Source organism: Halyomorpha halys, unplaced genomic scaffold (assembly GCF_000696795.3).
Source record: "Halyomorpha halys isolate HHAL.00 unplaced genomic scaffold, Hhal_1.1 Scaffold108.1, whole genome shotgun sequence".
Lineage (NCBI taxonomy): Eukaryota > Metazoa > Arthropoda > Insecta > Hemiptera > Pentatomidae > Halyomorpha > Halyomorpha halys.
Genome location: NW_027112950.1, coordinates 7,886 through 22,786, shown reverse-complemented (window position 1 = coordinate 22,786; position 14,901 = coordinate 7,886). Strand labels below are relative to the sequence as shown.

The 14,901-nt window shown below is 35.0% G+C and overlaps 1 protein-coding gene across 1 annotated transcript in view; it reads right to left on the bottom strand.

The window, feature by feature from the left end:
• Positions 1-14,249, bottom strand: part of LOC136796559 (uncharacterized) — a gene marked incomplete at its 5' end in the record, with an annotated part of 29,542 nt that extends 15,293 nt beyond the window's left edge. Inside the window, 4 exons of the mRNA XM_067050606.1 lie at positions 3,414-6,747; positions 11,913-12,196; positions 12,929-13,467; positions 13,744-14,249. Coding sequence (XP_066906707.1) covers positions 3,414-6,747; positions 11,913-12,196; positions 12,929-13,467; positions 13,744-14,249 — 4,663 coding nt within the window. The remainder of the gene's footprint in view (positions 1-3,413; positions 6,748-11,912; positions 12,197-12,928; positions 13,468-13,743) is intronic.
• Between the last annotated feature and the right edge of the window lie 652 nt (positions 14,250-14,901).

The window sequence follows — 14,901 nt, the reverse complement described above, 5'->3', positions numbered from 1 at the left end:
AATAAATGTTGAAGCAGCATTTATATAATCATATTAAATAGTATGGTCTAACTTAATATGGCAATATCAATCAAAGGAAATAGTTATTATTAAATACTTTAAAATTATTAAAATTTCGCTATCATCCCTGTAGTATTTAAATAACGATTGACAATAGAATAAAATAATATCTCAATATCCCAACCTTTTTTTTTTTATTTTTTTTTTTTATTCTTTATATTGTATTTTCATATTATATTATATTCATGCATGTCAATTCATAGGTTTGAGGTTAACTGCTTCTATGTTAAACTCGGAACTTTTATTTTGGAACTCGCATATTTTGGAAATTCTAATTAATATTTTACAATATTCTCATTGTACATGGTTAAGTATTTTTATCCCAAGTTTCTATTCTTAAATCTTATTTTTACTAATAACATTACTAACAGCAAAAAATATTATAAAATTTATATTTTTTGCTGTTAGTAATGTTAAAAGTAAGTAATTATAAAAGTTTATACTAATTAAAAGGAATATTTTATTTCTAATCCAAATCTACACATTAGTATATAAATGAATGCTAACAATTAGAATACCAAGTCAATAAATGTAGATATACTGATATGTAATATATGTAGATGTACTGATTTGTTATATACAGTATAAAATATATATTGTTAATTATTATATGCTGATTCATAAAAATATGTTGAATTTCAGAAGAAGGATCTGAAGTAATGTATATCATAATTATTAATTTTAACCTTCTCATTGCTTTGGAAGAAATAATGGTTATTAAATATCAATATTACTACATAAATTTTATTAATATTGCTCTCGTTATCTGCTATCATCATTATTATTATTAACCATTATTATTAATCGCATTTTTCTTATTACTATCATTATTATTTTTTTTTTTTCGGCCAAGACTCCCATTGGAGTCCTATACTGCCTAACCATGGTTGGGGGGTCAAAGTTCTTCATTTTGTGGGTCCGCTACTCAATGAAAAAAGTCAACGTCCCAGGCCGGATTCGAACCGGCACCGCCAATAGACATCAAATCGGTAAGACTGTGTCTTAACCACTGAGCTATGGGTGGCCCTATCATTATTATTATTATAATTAGTATTACTATTAATCATTATATTTTGTTATTCTTAATTTCTTATTGACTAGTATTATTATAATTATTATTAATTTTGTATAAAATGAATATCATAACTATTAATACCAACAATTTGTAAAGTCTACAATTGACTCCTTTTACTTTAACTTATGATAGTCGATTTTTAATGTTCAATTCATTATTAAATATTAGTATAGTTTACATTTTAGGTATTCATTGTATATTTAAGTTTACATCTTACAACAAACATGTAAAGAAATGTAATCCTATCCTTTCCTTAAAGATTAACCAATATGTCCGTCCACCTCCTAACCCATCATTATCCTACAAAATGATTAAGGCCCTATTTGAATGCTGGACAAATATCTTAAAGATTTAAACTATTAAAAGTATTTTGTATGCTTTTAATTAAAACAAAGGGGAAACTTTTACAAATTTTAGTAATGTATTTATCATGTATGTATCCATTGTATATAAAGATGTTGTAAATTTACTTTAATTAATTCCATCAAAGACAATTACTGCCCATGTGACTCTCCAAACTTTAGGGAATATAAAATTGACCCCTATTAATATAGGACAACTAGAAAACTATGATGTAAGTACAGATAAAATGTGGCTGTATGTGGTAACAGTTATAGTTTCATGTTTATTGATTGTAAAACATAGTGAAAAAAGGAAAAATGTAAACCAGCTTCCTATGCAACCTATCCTTACCCAAGAGCCAAATTACTCTGCTGCTTTTAACGGAAGTGCCCAACCCTGGCTTAATGAAATTCAAAATTCTTGATTGTGCATCGGGACTATGCACTTCATAAAGGGGGGACGAGTTAACAAACGCTATAGTATTTAACAGCTATTATTATAAACAGACTATCATTATAAACTATATAGTATAAACTATAGACATCTGGCACATTTCGACAGACACTGACCATAGAGGAAGTGACCTTTCCTTAGTATTCTATACCAATGTAAAAAAAAAGCAAGGGTTGACACTTAGGCAGGTACAAGCTGCCATCTCACAATGGACTTGCATCAATCTAACTATTTTATGTTTAACACATGTAAGTTAGTTCTCACGAGTCCTTAGGTCATGGTACATTACTCCCAATTTCTTGGAAGTCTGGCCACCCTCTTTCTAGTCACGCCTTTTTCCCCCTCCCAGATATTTACTTCTAATTTCATAGGCTATCTAGGCTCCGCCTAATTTTCTAAATTATCTGATTGGTCCAAACCCCTTATCCTATTTCACTATTCTTTCTACCCCCTCTTCTCAAGTGTTCATATATATTTCCTAGACTAGATAGCTAAGAGAGAAGATAGAGACTAAGTTACAGTTACAGTAACATGTAGTTCTTGTAAATATGTTAGAATAAAGTCATTTAAGTCTTCACTGATTTTTATGTTATTTAATTCGGAGAAACAGAGAGAAGTGACGCTGGCGTACCTCCAGGGCAAGACCAATCACGGGGAGCTTAGCGAAAGCTTGCAGGCGCTACGGCGGCGTACTTCTGGGGACGAAACGGACTATCCAGGACACCATTGGGCAGTGTGACACATGCCTCAGTACTAAATTAAACGGATACGAATTGTTTTATATAAATAATAAAAACCAGTCTAAAAAAAAATTGAAAAAATAATATATAAAATAATGAGTACAGCTTGATATCTGGTCTTCGGTGAAAAATTAGAGAAAATAATGATGCACCTCTCTCAATGGTAAAACTACATTATAATTGTGCCAATATTCAAGCAGAGCAGCGATATGTTGTTTTTCCTAACTTCTAAGCAGTTTCTTTAGCCAAATATCAAGTAACACCGACAAGGCTGTTGCAAACAGACGGAAAGACCAACTACCTAACGGAGTTGAAACAGGACCACATTTATATTGTAATAATAAGTTCAATATTTTATTATTATTCACTCGATCAGTGGCTGAACGGAGATTCAAAAACTTTGGTCTCTTCACAGGGTCTCTTGGATAAAGCAATATTACGACTAATAATTCACTTCATCAAGTTGATAAGATATTAATGCCGAGCTTTCAGATATTTGCCCCTATCATGAGGATATATTTCTTTGCTTCCATAATACTAAAACTGTAAATATATTGGTCTTGATGACTTAGCTTTTTTTTTCATATAGTTTATGCCTTTATTTTTTGCTATATTATGCTAAACTGTAACAGATAAGGCTTATTTTCGTATTCAGGGAAATAGTAGGAAGAAAATATATTTTTGTAAATGTGTTTGTGACAATATATTTTATTGCGAAATATGTATTTTTTATTTCTTGTTACCTGTAAAGTAGGTTAACAAACTTCTTAGCCAGATCCAATAAAAAATCATGGAAATGCACTTCTTTGCTATTTTTGGTTTTACTTGTTTCGTATTGATTTATATCTCGATATACGACGGGTACTTCTTTATATGGAACTTGCTCGATTTGACGGTAATACCGCCGTAATGCTTCATAGTAAAGTCTATTTATGCAAAGTGGGTTCAAAATGCCTCCATTTTCTGCCCCCTCTTCTATTATATTTAGTAAAGAATCTATAAAATTTTGAGGCAAAACACAATAAAATGGCTCTGATATCAAACGTTGAAAAATTGTGTATTTATTATTTTCCTCCGTTTCTTCATCTAGATCTTCAGTAAATCGCTGATCACCACCATTAAGCGATTCTGAATATGACTTCAATTTTATGTTCAAAACACTGCCGGAAGGTTCTATTGCAATGTTATCAACAATGTCAGAATCGTCATTTACCTTTGTTTCTGATGGATCGTTTTCTTCGCTATCACTATGAGGTACGAAATCTGAAGTAGTTTGTGTATAAAACTCCAACATCAATTGAGTCGAAGTAGGTACTCGCAAATCAGCTAGGCAAGTGAACATTTTTTCAATTGGGTAATTTGATAAATCAATTATGTGAGCTCTAATTGAATCAAACATGGAAGACATAGCCATTCTGAATGTTGTAACATTATCAATGGTCAACGGGGCTTTCCTCATAGTGCTAGACTCTGATGTACCTCCAGCACTGAAATATGATTCCCTTGATTGTTGACCAGGTAATATTGAAGTTCGATTCCGCGAAGCAGATGATGAAGAAGATGACCGATCATCTTCTTGCCTTGCCTTCGTCTCTTTTCGGGGTTCTATTACTTCGTGTGTTTCGAACAATTTATACAACTCAGATGGTAAATAACCTGATGAAATTGAATCAATAGATTCAATCGATTCTGAAGAAGTACTTGAAGAAGATGATTTATCCGGAACATAAAATCCAGCCTTTGACATTTCACGATCTAGGGTAGATTTTAGTAGACCCGAAAGATAACCAAGATGAGTTTTCAAGTAATGCTTCATATCTGGGGACAGTATTTGAACTTTACGAGACCTTTTCTCAGCAGTTTTTTTCTTCTTACTGGGAGTAGGGACTTTGATATGTTGTGATGATTTGGATGAGACAGGTTTGATCACCGCAAGGTGGGATTTGTATATTTGTGTAGAGTCAGATTTTTTTAATTTTTGAAAATGTTTCCCCAAAGGTTTGCCTATAAGTAAATAGTTTTGTAAAAAATTCAGTTCTTTGTATCTATTGAACGTTTTACTTGAGAACACGAAAATTAAGAAATTTATAATAGGATTTGGGGAAGGGGGATTTGATGGTTGATGTTTTGATGCTGAAGGATCGGATGCATCGATGGAGGGGCCGTCAAGGAGATCGGGAACTGATTGTTGAGCTTTCAATTTAATTGGTGATTGAGGTGATTCTGGAGCAGTGCCGTCATTGTTCACCGTTGCCGATACTGCCACTGCCTTAGGTCCTTCTAATTTTGTATTTGTGTCAGTTTGTGCTGAGATTTCATTTGCAGTCGGTCTTATGAGGGTCATCAACTTTTCAAAAGTTCTATCTTTACCAGCAACTACACGAGATAATCCTCGACTGATTTTGGTTGTCTTTGATTGTTTTTCTGATTCTTCTTTGTTATCATCATTCGTTGATGACTTTATTATTTCGGTCGGAAGACGGTACTTTACGAAATCGATTAATTGAAGATCGGACGTTTCATTGTTGTACCTATTAATAAAAGCATTTCCAAATTTTGATAATTGTGTAAAACAAAATTCGTCCCTTATTAATGGGTTAACATTTATTAGTTCTAATGACATCATTGTGGGAAAAGATGAATATTTGTCCCTTGTAATACCTTTTGAAGGTTCTCTTGGTTTTTCTAGCATCTCACCAGTTTGTTCTTTATATCTTGTTTCATTGCTTAAATACAAACTACGTGAAAAAGAGCGATATAGTTTTCCGAACGTAGACGACTCTTTAGAAGAAACATCTTCCGATGAATCATCTGTTTTCCTCCAAGTTTCGCGTGATGTTGAGTATTTTGGTCTTTGCGAGATTCTGCGTCTATTAACCTTATTCAATTCATCTTTGTAACTTATTAATTTTATTAGATCTAACATCATTAAGAAAAAATTTCCGAGTTCTGGTATATATTTTGTGAGTAACCATTTTTTTATACGAGAACATTTGTCTGCCAAGTCAAAAAATTTGAAAAGTATCTTATTTCTCAGATATTTTGATGTATTATAACATAATTCTTGAGGTTTCGCATGATGACATCTTTCAAGCCCAGTATCGCTAAATCCTATGTATTTGTCAAGATCATCTAAATACCTACAAAATATAGAATAATTGTATTTAATTTCGGTATTGGCAGACGTCTTTGCGTTCTTGACTAAAAAGCTAAGAAATGGTTTTGGTTTAAACAATTTTTTGATTACTAGTTTTTGTAATAAACTATTGTATCTTTGCCTCCTTCCACTTCCCCAAAACCTCTTACTGAGTATATTATTTTTGAACCGTTTATTTTTCATAAGTTTGTTATAAGGTCCAATAGAATAACAATGAAAGCCCTTACGTTTGACATTATTAAATTCCTCCTTTGAAGAAAACATCCTAGCTATCTTTCGGTAATGAGTAAATACTACATTTTTAGTTTTGAAAAATTTATTCTCAGCTTCTATAACCTTTGGATGGGTGTAGAAATTGAAACCTTTTTGTCTTTGATAGATATTCCTTTCCATCCTCAAGGAATGCCGAGAAATGTATTTATTCATAAAACGTAAATCAATATCATTGATTTTCAAAAACCATTTTACAATGAGATGGAATGGAAAATTCATCAGCATACTCTTTTTCCATATATCAAGTGACGATATAATACTCGAAAACGATGAGTCTTTTCGTTCAAAAGGTCGTATCAAATCGAACAGCAATGTTCGATCCATTAAATGAAAAACTATTGCAGAGTAGCATTCCATCATTTCCAAATGCAACACTAAAGAAGAAATTAACGCTGACTGCAATGCCTTTTCTGGCATAACAGAACTTGAAACTGATGACTTAGACGCAGCTTTCGGATTCATCGCAGGTTTTGGATCCGATTCCAGTTCCGGTTCCAGCAAAGGGAAATCCCTTGTTAACGGTTCGTAAAAAATATATTTTTCACGACTAAATGAGGTTCGTTCAAAAATGGAGTATGGTATTACTGATTGATAACATTTAGGCATAATTAGGCTTTTCCTGTCATGATCATAAATTTGCTCAAACACTAGAAACGGTTGATATAATATCAGCAGAAAATACAACTAAAATAAAAAAAAAAATCAACAATTAATCATTGTCTACTAAAATTTATCTATACAACGTTCTTTTTCTTATTAACGAGAATGAATCAGTAATTCCTTTATGCAAGATATTTGTGAACATCAACATGTTGGTCCATACCGAACCGTACAGAATCTCTATCAGATATTATGGCGAAAATTAAGGATTATAACGGAACTAGGTTCCCGCCTTGACTTAAACGAACGTGATTGTCCAAGATCACGACATTACCCAATCCGATATATGGCTCGCGGAGCTCAGATGGATAACTGAATGTGATGATGTTTTTCAAAAGGCCATATGAATACAGAAAACAATCTTTTTAAGATTATCGTTTTCTAAATTGTATTAACACATCGGCGAGTCACACGCTTCCGTTTACGCCGATACTTCACCTATCCAAAACTCGAAACGTAATTAAATACTTAGTCTTTACAGATGACCGACATCACTAAGAGACAGATTCTCACGTTCCACAAATAACACTCGGTACCGCGTCGGTCGTTAAACAGTGGTATACTAACATTTTCAATAAAGTGATGATAAATACAGGTTACATAGGTAATACCAACAGGTATAGTCAGTTTCCGTTCCAGAACTGTCCCGCACGGAACATACTAATTTTCGATGAGCCCAATGTCGATCCGTCATTATTGAAAATTACTATTAGGGGATACATCCTTTCCTGCCAATATCAAATATGAGTCAAAGAATCTAGTCTACAGAACACCTGTCATCATCCTGTGCAACTCAGATACATACCCAATAGCGTGGGAATCTCACAAAAGATATACGTGGATGTGGCGACTGGACGGTCCATCCCTTAGGTATCCTTTAGGTTTTACGTTCATTTACCAAACACAGGAATATGACGGCCGTGTGGGTTGAGGCGCATGTCCCAGTTTACTCGGCTCGGAACGTTGTGGGATCGATTCCCACCTAGGGCAGTTAACATTCATTTTTCGGCGATCTCGAAGAATGAATCTTGACACTCCCACCTTGGTTAGTAAGCGGTAGCAACTCAGATAGCCGCCAGGAGTTGGCAAAAAGGACCACTAGACCCACTTGCCGGACTTGTTCCCCCACCAAATACCAGTACCCTCCAAACACCTGGGTTTGCTGTTCCATTGTTGGAAATGGAAAATTGTCTAAAACTTCAATCAAAGTAAAATCTTTTGGAGGATTTATTTCCCATAGTGCGGAGTTTGTAGTGATGAATGCTGAGTCATCTCCGATATTGAGTGCTCCAACCTGTGAGAAGCTGGGATTCATTAAACAGACATACACACTGTCTAATTTAAATGACTCTCCAAATAAGAGTTTAGATGAAGAAGAACATCAATTTATTACAATTAATAAAGATGTATTTTCAGGGTTAGCCAAAATACCCTATAAAGTAAAGATAACCCTTAGTAATGATGGTTAGACATGCTAGAAGACTGCCAGAGTCTCTTAAATCTAAACTCAAGAAGGAGATTGACAGGCTAGTAAATTTGGGAGTTATTAGGTCCATTGAAGAGCCCACTGACTGGGTCCATGATATAGTAATAGTTGAGAAGAAAGATGGATCTATTAGGCTCTGTTGAAACCCAATACCACTAAATAAAAACATCAAACGAGAACATTATTCTATACTGACCCAGGAGGAACTGATTGCAAACTTAAGTGGTAAAAAATGGTTTACTATACTTGACATGAAGGAAGGTTTTCATCAGTTTCCGTTGTATGAAAACTCTAGTAAGCTATGCACTACGAACAGACCTTTTAGCCGCTATCGTTTTCTAAGAGTACTTTATGGTTTATCCAACGTTCCTGAAATATTTCAACGGGAAAATACTAAAATGTTTGGTGATATTGAAGGAGTTCAAATCATGTTTGATGTCATTATAGTCTCAGGCAGAACAGAACTTGAGCATGCTAAAATTCTGGAGGTTGTCATAAAGAGGGCAAGACAGTTCAACGTTAAATTTAATAGTAGTAATCTTCCATTTAAATTAACTGAAGTGAAATATTTGAGATTAATTTTCGGAGCTGATGGAATCAAACCTGATCCTTTCAAAGTAAAGGCTCTTTCCAAGATAGAGCAACCTCAATCGGTTAAGGATCTTCAAAGATTGCTTTAGGTGCGGTAAATGTTTTGAACAAATTTATTGCTGCATATTCCTAAGTTACTCCCCTTCTAGGACATCTATTACGAAAGAATGTTCAGTGGACGTGGCCTGAGTCTCAAGAGCAAGCATTTTCCAAAGTAAAGTCTCTTATATGTAAAGCATCAACTCTTAAACTGTTTGATCCATCGCTCAAGATTGAAATACAATGTGATGCCAGTAAGGATGGCTTGGGAAGTGTTTTACTTCAGTGTGGGCAGCCTGTAGTTTTTGCATCTAGAAGTCTTAATGACTCAGAGAAGAACTATAGCCAAATAGAGAAGGAGCTGCTTACTTTGTGCTTTTCTGTTAACAGTTTCCATGATTATATTTATGTGCATAATAATATAGAAATATTCACTGACCACAAACCCCTTTTGGCTGTACTTAATAAGGAACTGTATAAGAATTCCTTGCGACTGCAAAGTATGCAACTCAAGCTACTAAAATATAAATTTAAACTGTCATGTCTTCCTGGCCCAAAAATGGTTATTCCTGACATGTTGTCTAGTGCACATCTTAAGGAAAAGTGACCAGAAGACGTTGACTTTTCACAAGTGGTTCACTCAATTTCTTTGGAGGAAGTGCTTCCGATTCTAGCAGACGACATTTACAAACTGAAAACTGCCACAACGAATGATGAACATTTTGAGATACTCTTGAGCAACATTCTAAACGCTTGGGTTAGAGTTAATGTGAAATTGTTAAACCGCGAGTTAAAAGTTTTTTATGGGCTCCGGGACAACCTCTTTAAAAAGGATGGTATACTATTTTTTGATGACAGAATTATAATTCCTACCAGTCTCCGAAGTTACCGTATAGCTCTAATTCATTCAAAGGCATATCTAGGTATTAACAAAACCGTGGCAAGAATTAAAAGTCTTATGTATTGGCCTAACATGGCAGAAAATATTACAAACTTTGTCAGTCCATCCAAACGTTTCAAAATAACAAGCCAAAAGAACCATTACTATCATTGGCAGTTCCTAAATTTCCAATTCAAGTCATAGGTATAGATATTGGAGAGTGCAATTCGAACCTCTTTCTGGCAGTAGAAGGTTACTACTCGCGATGGTTAGATATTATTTTCCTCAAGAATAAGACGTTTACTAAAATAATTAGAAATTTAAAAATCCATTTTAGTAACCACGGCACACTTGAAATTGTACGCTCTGACAATATCCCATTCAGCAGTGCAGAAATGGCTGCTTTTGCCAAACAGTGGGGCTTCACTATGCGAACCTCGATTCCTAAATATCCTCGCTCGAACGGACTTTCGGAAAAGGGGCAGGTATAGGCAAAAATTAATTAAAAAATCTGCTTATTCAAGAGGAGACTTATATGAAGCCCTACAAGAGTATAGGACGACTCCTCTTTCAGGGCGTGGGTACTCTCCAAGTCAGCTATTAATGGGGCGAAGACTAAGAATAAGAGCCCCCGCAAGTCTTGGACTCGTTACTCCTAGGATACCCGATAAGGAAGTGAATCACAAGATGAAATACTTAAAAATTAAAAGTAAAGCTCAAAACAATTTATCTTCTCGTCCAGTTGAGAACTTCAAAACGGAACAACCAGTTTATATAAAATGGAATGATCAGTGGAGAGAAAGCACTGTCACCAAGCTTCTCCCTGAACCACGATCTTATTTGGTCAAGGATCAACATGGTCATGAATACAGAAGAAACTAATCCCACCTTCGAGGCCTCATTAAGTCACCCAATCCTGATGATTTTCTATCGGAACACACCACTCATATTCCCAAACATCCTGATCCTCTTCCTGAACCACCTGACCCCATAACGAGCCTGGTTGGAGATCAATACCACCCAGTAGTCATACACCGCAGGGTCCATCATCATCACCAGCAGAGGGCCTGAGAACTCGGTGTGGCCGCCTGATTGTCAAGCCTAAAAGACTGATAGAAGATTAAGGGAAGGGTGTAATATAGTGTATTAGCTCTTTGGATAACCATTTGATTAGGCATTCATTTGTTATGTTGTTAGTTACTAACTTGTTTTTGAATTAAAAGGATGTGGTACTAAGTTGTGGTGTTTCGTTTTTATGGTAAAAACTATAACTTACTGATGCATACGTGCATGTTGTATTGCATGTTGCTAATTGGAATTGTATTGCATGTGTTGTAGTAATTTTCATCTGAAACAGTGTAAAACCGGTTATAAACTCTCCTGCTGAACCTTTTTTTGTGTTTCTTTCTCAAGGATTGATTTATAAGAATTATTTACTTGAATCCTAGTAGGTGTTTCTTTAAAAAAAGAGAATGTTTCCTTTCTAATTGTGCGAACTGAGGAAAACCACTTACATTTTGTTATGGTTGAGAAGGTTACCGTTTTCGGAGTCTGACGACTTTATATTGACGATATTGTATTAATGATGTCATCAGACTCCAGAGACGATATAGATAAGACTGTTTATTAGAAGACTTTTGAAGGCTGTTATCAAAGTAAATACGTGGCAGAAATGTGATGGAAAGTTTGACACTGAAATAGTCAAATTTTTATGCAATATTCAACTTACCGAACGATCAATCATGTCGGGTTTGTAGCTACCTTTAGTGGAAACCCCCTGGGGCTTCTCAAAAATGTCATTTTATTAAAACGGGCATTTGGTAAGGGTTAAGATCTACTTATAAGTAAGTCTAAAAGTACATGAAACGCTCAAATATACTTGAGCATATGTCGCATCGTTTAGAAGAGAAAACCTCCATTGAGGTCAGGAATAAAAGCTTTCTTAGAATAAGAATCGAAAAATTGCATATTATTCTTTCCTTAATATATTAAAATGTTTTAAACATGATAATATTTATAGTAATAATTTGTTAATTCTAAAGGCCAAAATATTTCAGCAATATTAATTAATAAAAATGTACAACGTTTCGGCTAAAATGCCATCTTGAGGAGCAAAAACATTCAATTACAACTTATGGTACAACAAAATGTTTTACCTTCTCGTTTATAACGAAATTTGTGATTAAACCTTTTAGGTAGGTCAAGTTTGTAAATGGAAGTGAATGGACAAAAATTGTTTTCAATGAAATACATGCTTTTAATAAACATATTTTGATCTGGAATTTCCATTGGAGAGACTATAAAAGGTTCATTTATGTTCAATCTACTTCTCAAACAATCATTGAGGTAAAATGTAATTGATGGAATCGATTTGGTAACGGCGTAGTAACATCTCACACCCCAACAAATGTCAATTCCATACTTGAATAGCCATTGTTTCCTAAAAAAAATAATATTATTCAATAATCTAATTTATTACTTGCATTTCTTATCCAACATTGTTTAAGATTCAAAGCCAATATGCATTTAGTATAAAACTTAATTTCGTTATCATCATTCACTATGAGCAATTAAGACTTATATAGTTGCTTGGTTCTTTTGTTTCTGGTCCAAAACATGTTGGTAAGCTGTGTAACTCCTATTTAATAAAAAAATTTAATAAGCTCTCATGAGAAAAAAGAGAGGAATATACAAAACTATCATCATAAAATGAAAAGATAAAAAATAACTAATATTTTAATGAAAAAAAGATCCTGATCCAATAATAATATCCAATTTAAAATGAGAGAAAATCACTGGGCCTACTTTAATATAATTCCCTGAGGCATACAACGGTTTCCTCAATTGACTCAATTTTCGGCTTAGGAGGCTTATTTTTCGGAAATGTTGCGTTGAAAAACTTAGTCTTGAAGAAAGTTGTCCTTTTCTCAGCCACTTGTCGCGGTTAGTGTTCTGCTAAGGATTTTTCTCTCTCTTTACGCTCCTGGGATCGCTTAGGTATTGTCTTACAATTTTTGCCAATCCTGAATATTTTAATTTTTCGCTCTGGTGGTTTGTAATGTCAATTCTTTTTCGACTCGCCCTGAGTGAAAAAGGTACGTCTCGTTCCCGTATGAACGCAGGTTTTACCCCCTCTCTGAGTTGTAGCTTGACTTCTACATTAGGAACACACCCAATTCTTGGTTCAAAAATAGACGAATTTTTATGAAAAATGTCTTCGAGGGGCGTCACTGAGTTAATTGGAAGGAACATGCGAGATGAATGCTGTTCCCTGCCTATTTCATTAAGAATGAATCCAAGACCATGAATCCAAACTCGCCCAAGTAAAGCATCATAGCCTGCTGGTACTACATACAACTCAGCATCTATCGTCCTGTTCTTGTAGGTGACCGTGATCGTGACTTTTCCCATAGGTTTGATAATGTGGTCTAAGTAAGAGTGAAATGAGACTGTGGTTGGCTCCAACGCAGTATCGAGACTAAGTTTTCTGAAGGCTGGCTCGGAGATTAAGGAAAACCGAGCACCTGAGTCGATTTCGAATGTTTGTGGTTTGCTGTTTAGTTTAACAGTCACAAAGTATTTGTCTCGATCAGATCCTAAGTTGAATGAATCTTCTGAATTTTGAATTCTTCCGATTCCGTACTCTGTATCTGATAGACTTTCTTCTTCTCCCGGGCAGTACTGAGTAGACAAGGTGTTGCTTTTCGTTTTCTATAGCATTGTGGTAATGCATAATTTTGATAAGTGGCCAATTTTGTGGGAAGATCTGCATTTCAAAGAATTTTGATCTGTTCGGCATTCATGCTATCTATGATTCGCACGACCACATTTAAAACACAGTCCGTCAATACCTAAAGCTTTGTAGTCGACTTGATTGCGATTTTTTTGTGATTGAGAACATTGATGTCAACCAAGACAACTGGAGCCGTCCGATCTGAAGTGTGCGCGACTGTAATTCTTTCCTTCTTGCTTATTAGGCTTGAATACCTTGAATGCATCGACTGGGGGCTCCGAAAATTTTCCAGTTGAATGTTCTAGCTGGCCTAATTCATAGCTGGATGCTTCTAGGGCTGTTGCCTTCTTGACGATATCAACAAATTCCTTAAGCGATGAGTCCTGCAGCATCTGTTCTCGTATCCAGCCGTCCTTGAGACCTCGAATAAATTGTGCTCGGAGAAAAGTCTCTGCGATGGAAATTTTCTTCTTACAGGAACATATAGTATAAAAATCGTAGTCCTTCAAATTCCCCTTTAGTGCTGCGACATAATCTAAAATTGACTGATCAACGTGTTGAGTGAGACATAGGAAATAATGTTGTGATACCACTGTTGAAACTGAAAGAGCTAGCATCTGCTCGAAATGGCTCACAAGCGGGACGAATTCGATGTCCCTGATAGGCTGATCAGGTCTCAACAGTGCAGCTAAATTATTATAGTGATCTTTTCCTATTGATGTGCAAAATAGTTGTGCCTTTTTCTTATGATCGCTTATACCTTTTAGATCACAATAGTTTTAAAAACATTCTAAATATGAGGAAAATTTTTCATTTTTGGAATCATATATCTCAAAAGGAGAAATCTGAGGGCCTGGAGTCGATTGATTTTTTAAAACAGTTGCCATCAGGGACATAAACTGCTCAAACTGTTTTTCATGCAAGTCGTCAAGATTTTACGTCAAGTCGTCAAGTTACTGACTGTCAGCTGACAGGTCCATATCAGCTGATCGAGAACAGCTGACCTATTGTATATATATATATATAGACGGACAGGCTCCGCAAATAGATCAGTCTTTGAGAGCACTTCAAGCGTTTCATTTCGCACTCCTTTCTCTATTTTTATTTTTAGTTTCTTACTTCAGTAAAAGATAACTGGTGCCGAAACCCGGGAACTTTAGATACCGGAGAAATGTTCAGTCTAAAAGATTTTTTTTTTTCTTTCATACTTCTCTTTGACTTATGACCAGTAACGGAATAGTGAGAAGAGCAGTTCTAAACCTGGAAAATATGAACCAAAATAACCAACCTCAAGCTGCATTCGATCAAACTTTAGCAGCAGGTAACCCACCTCCGGTGCAGCTTCAGCCACTACCAGAAGTCTCTTTAGCGCAATATCATGCCACGACGCTTGAATGGATTAAGGTCCGTAC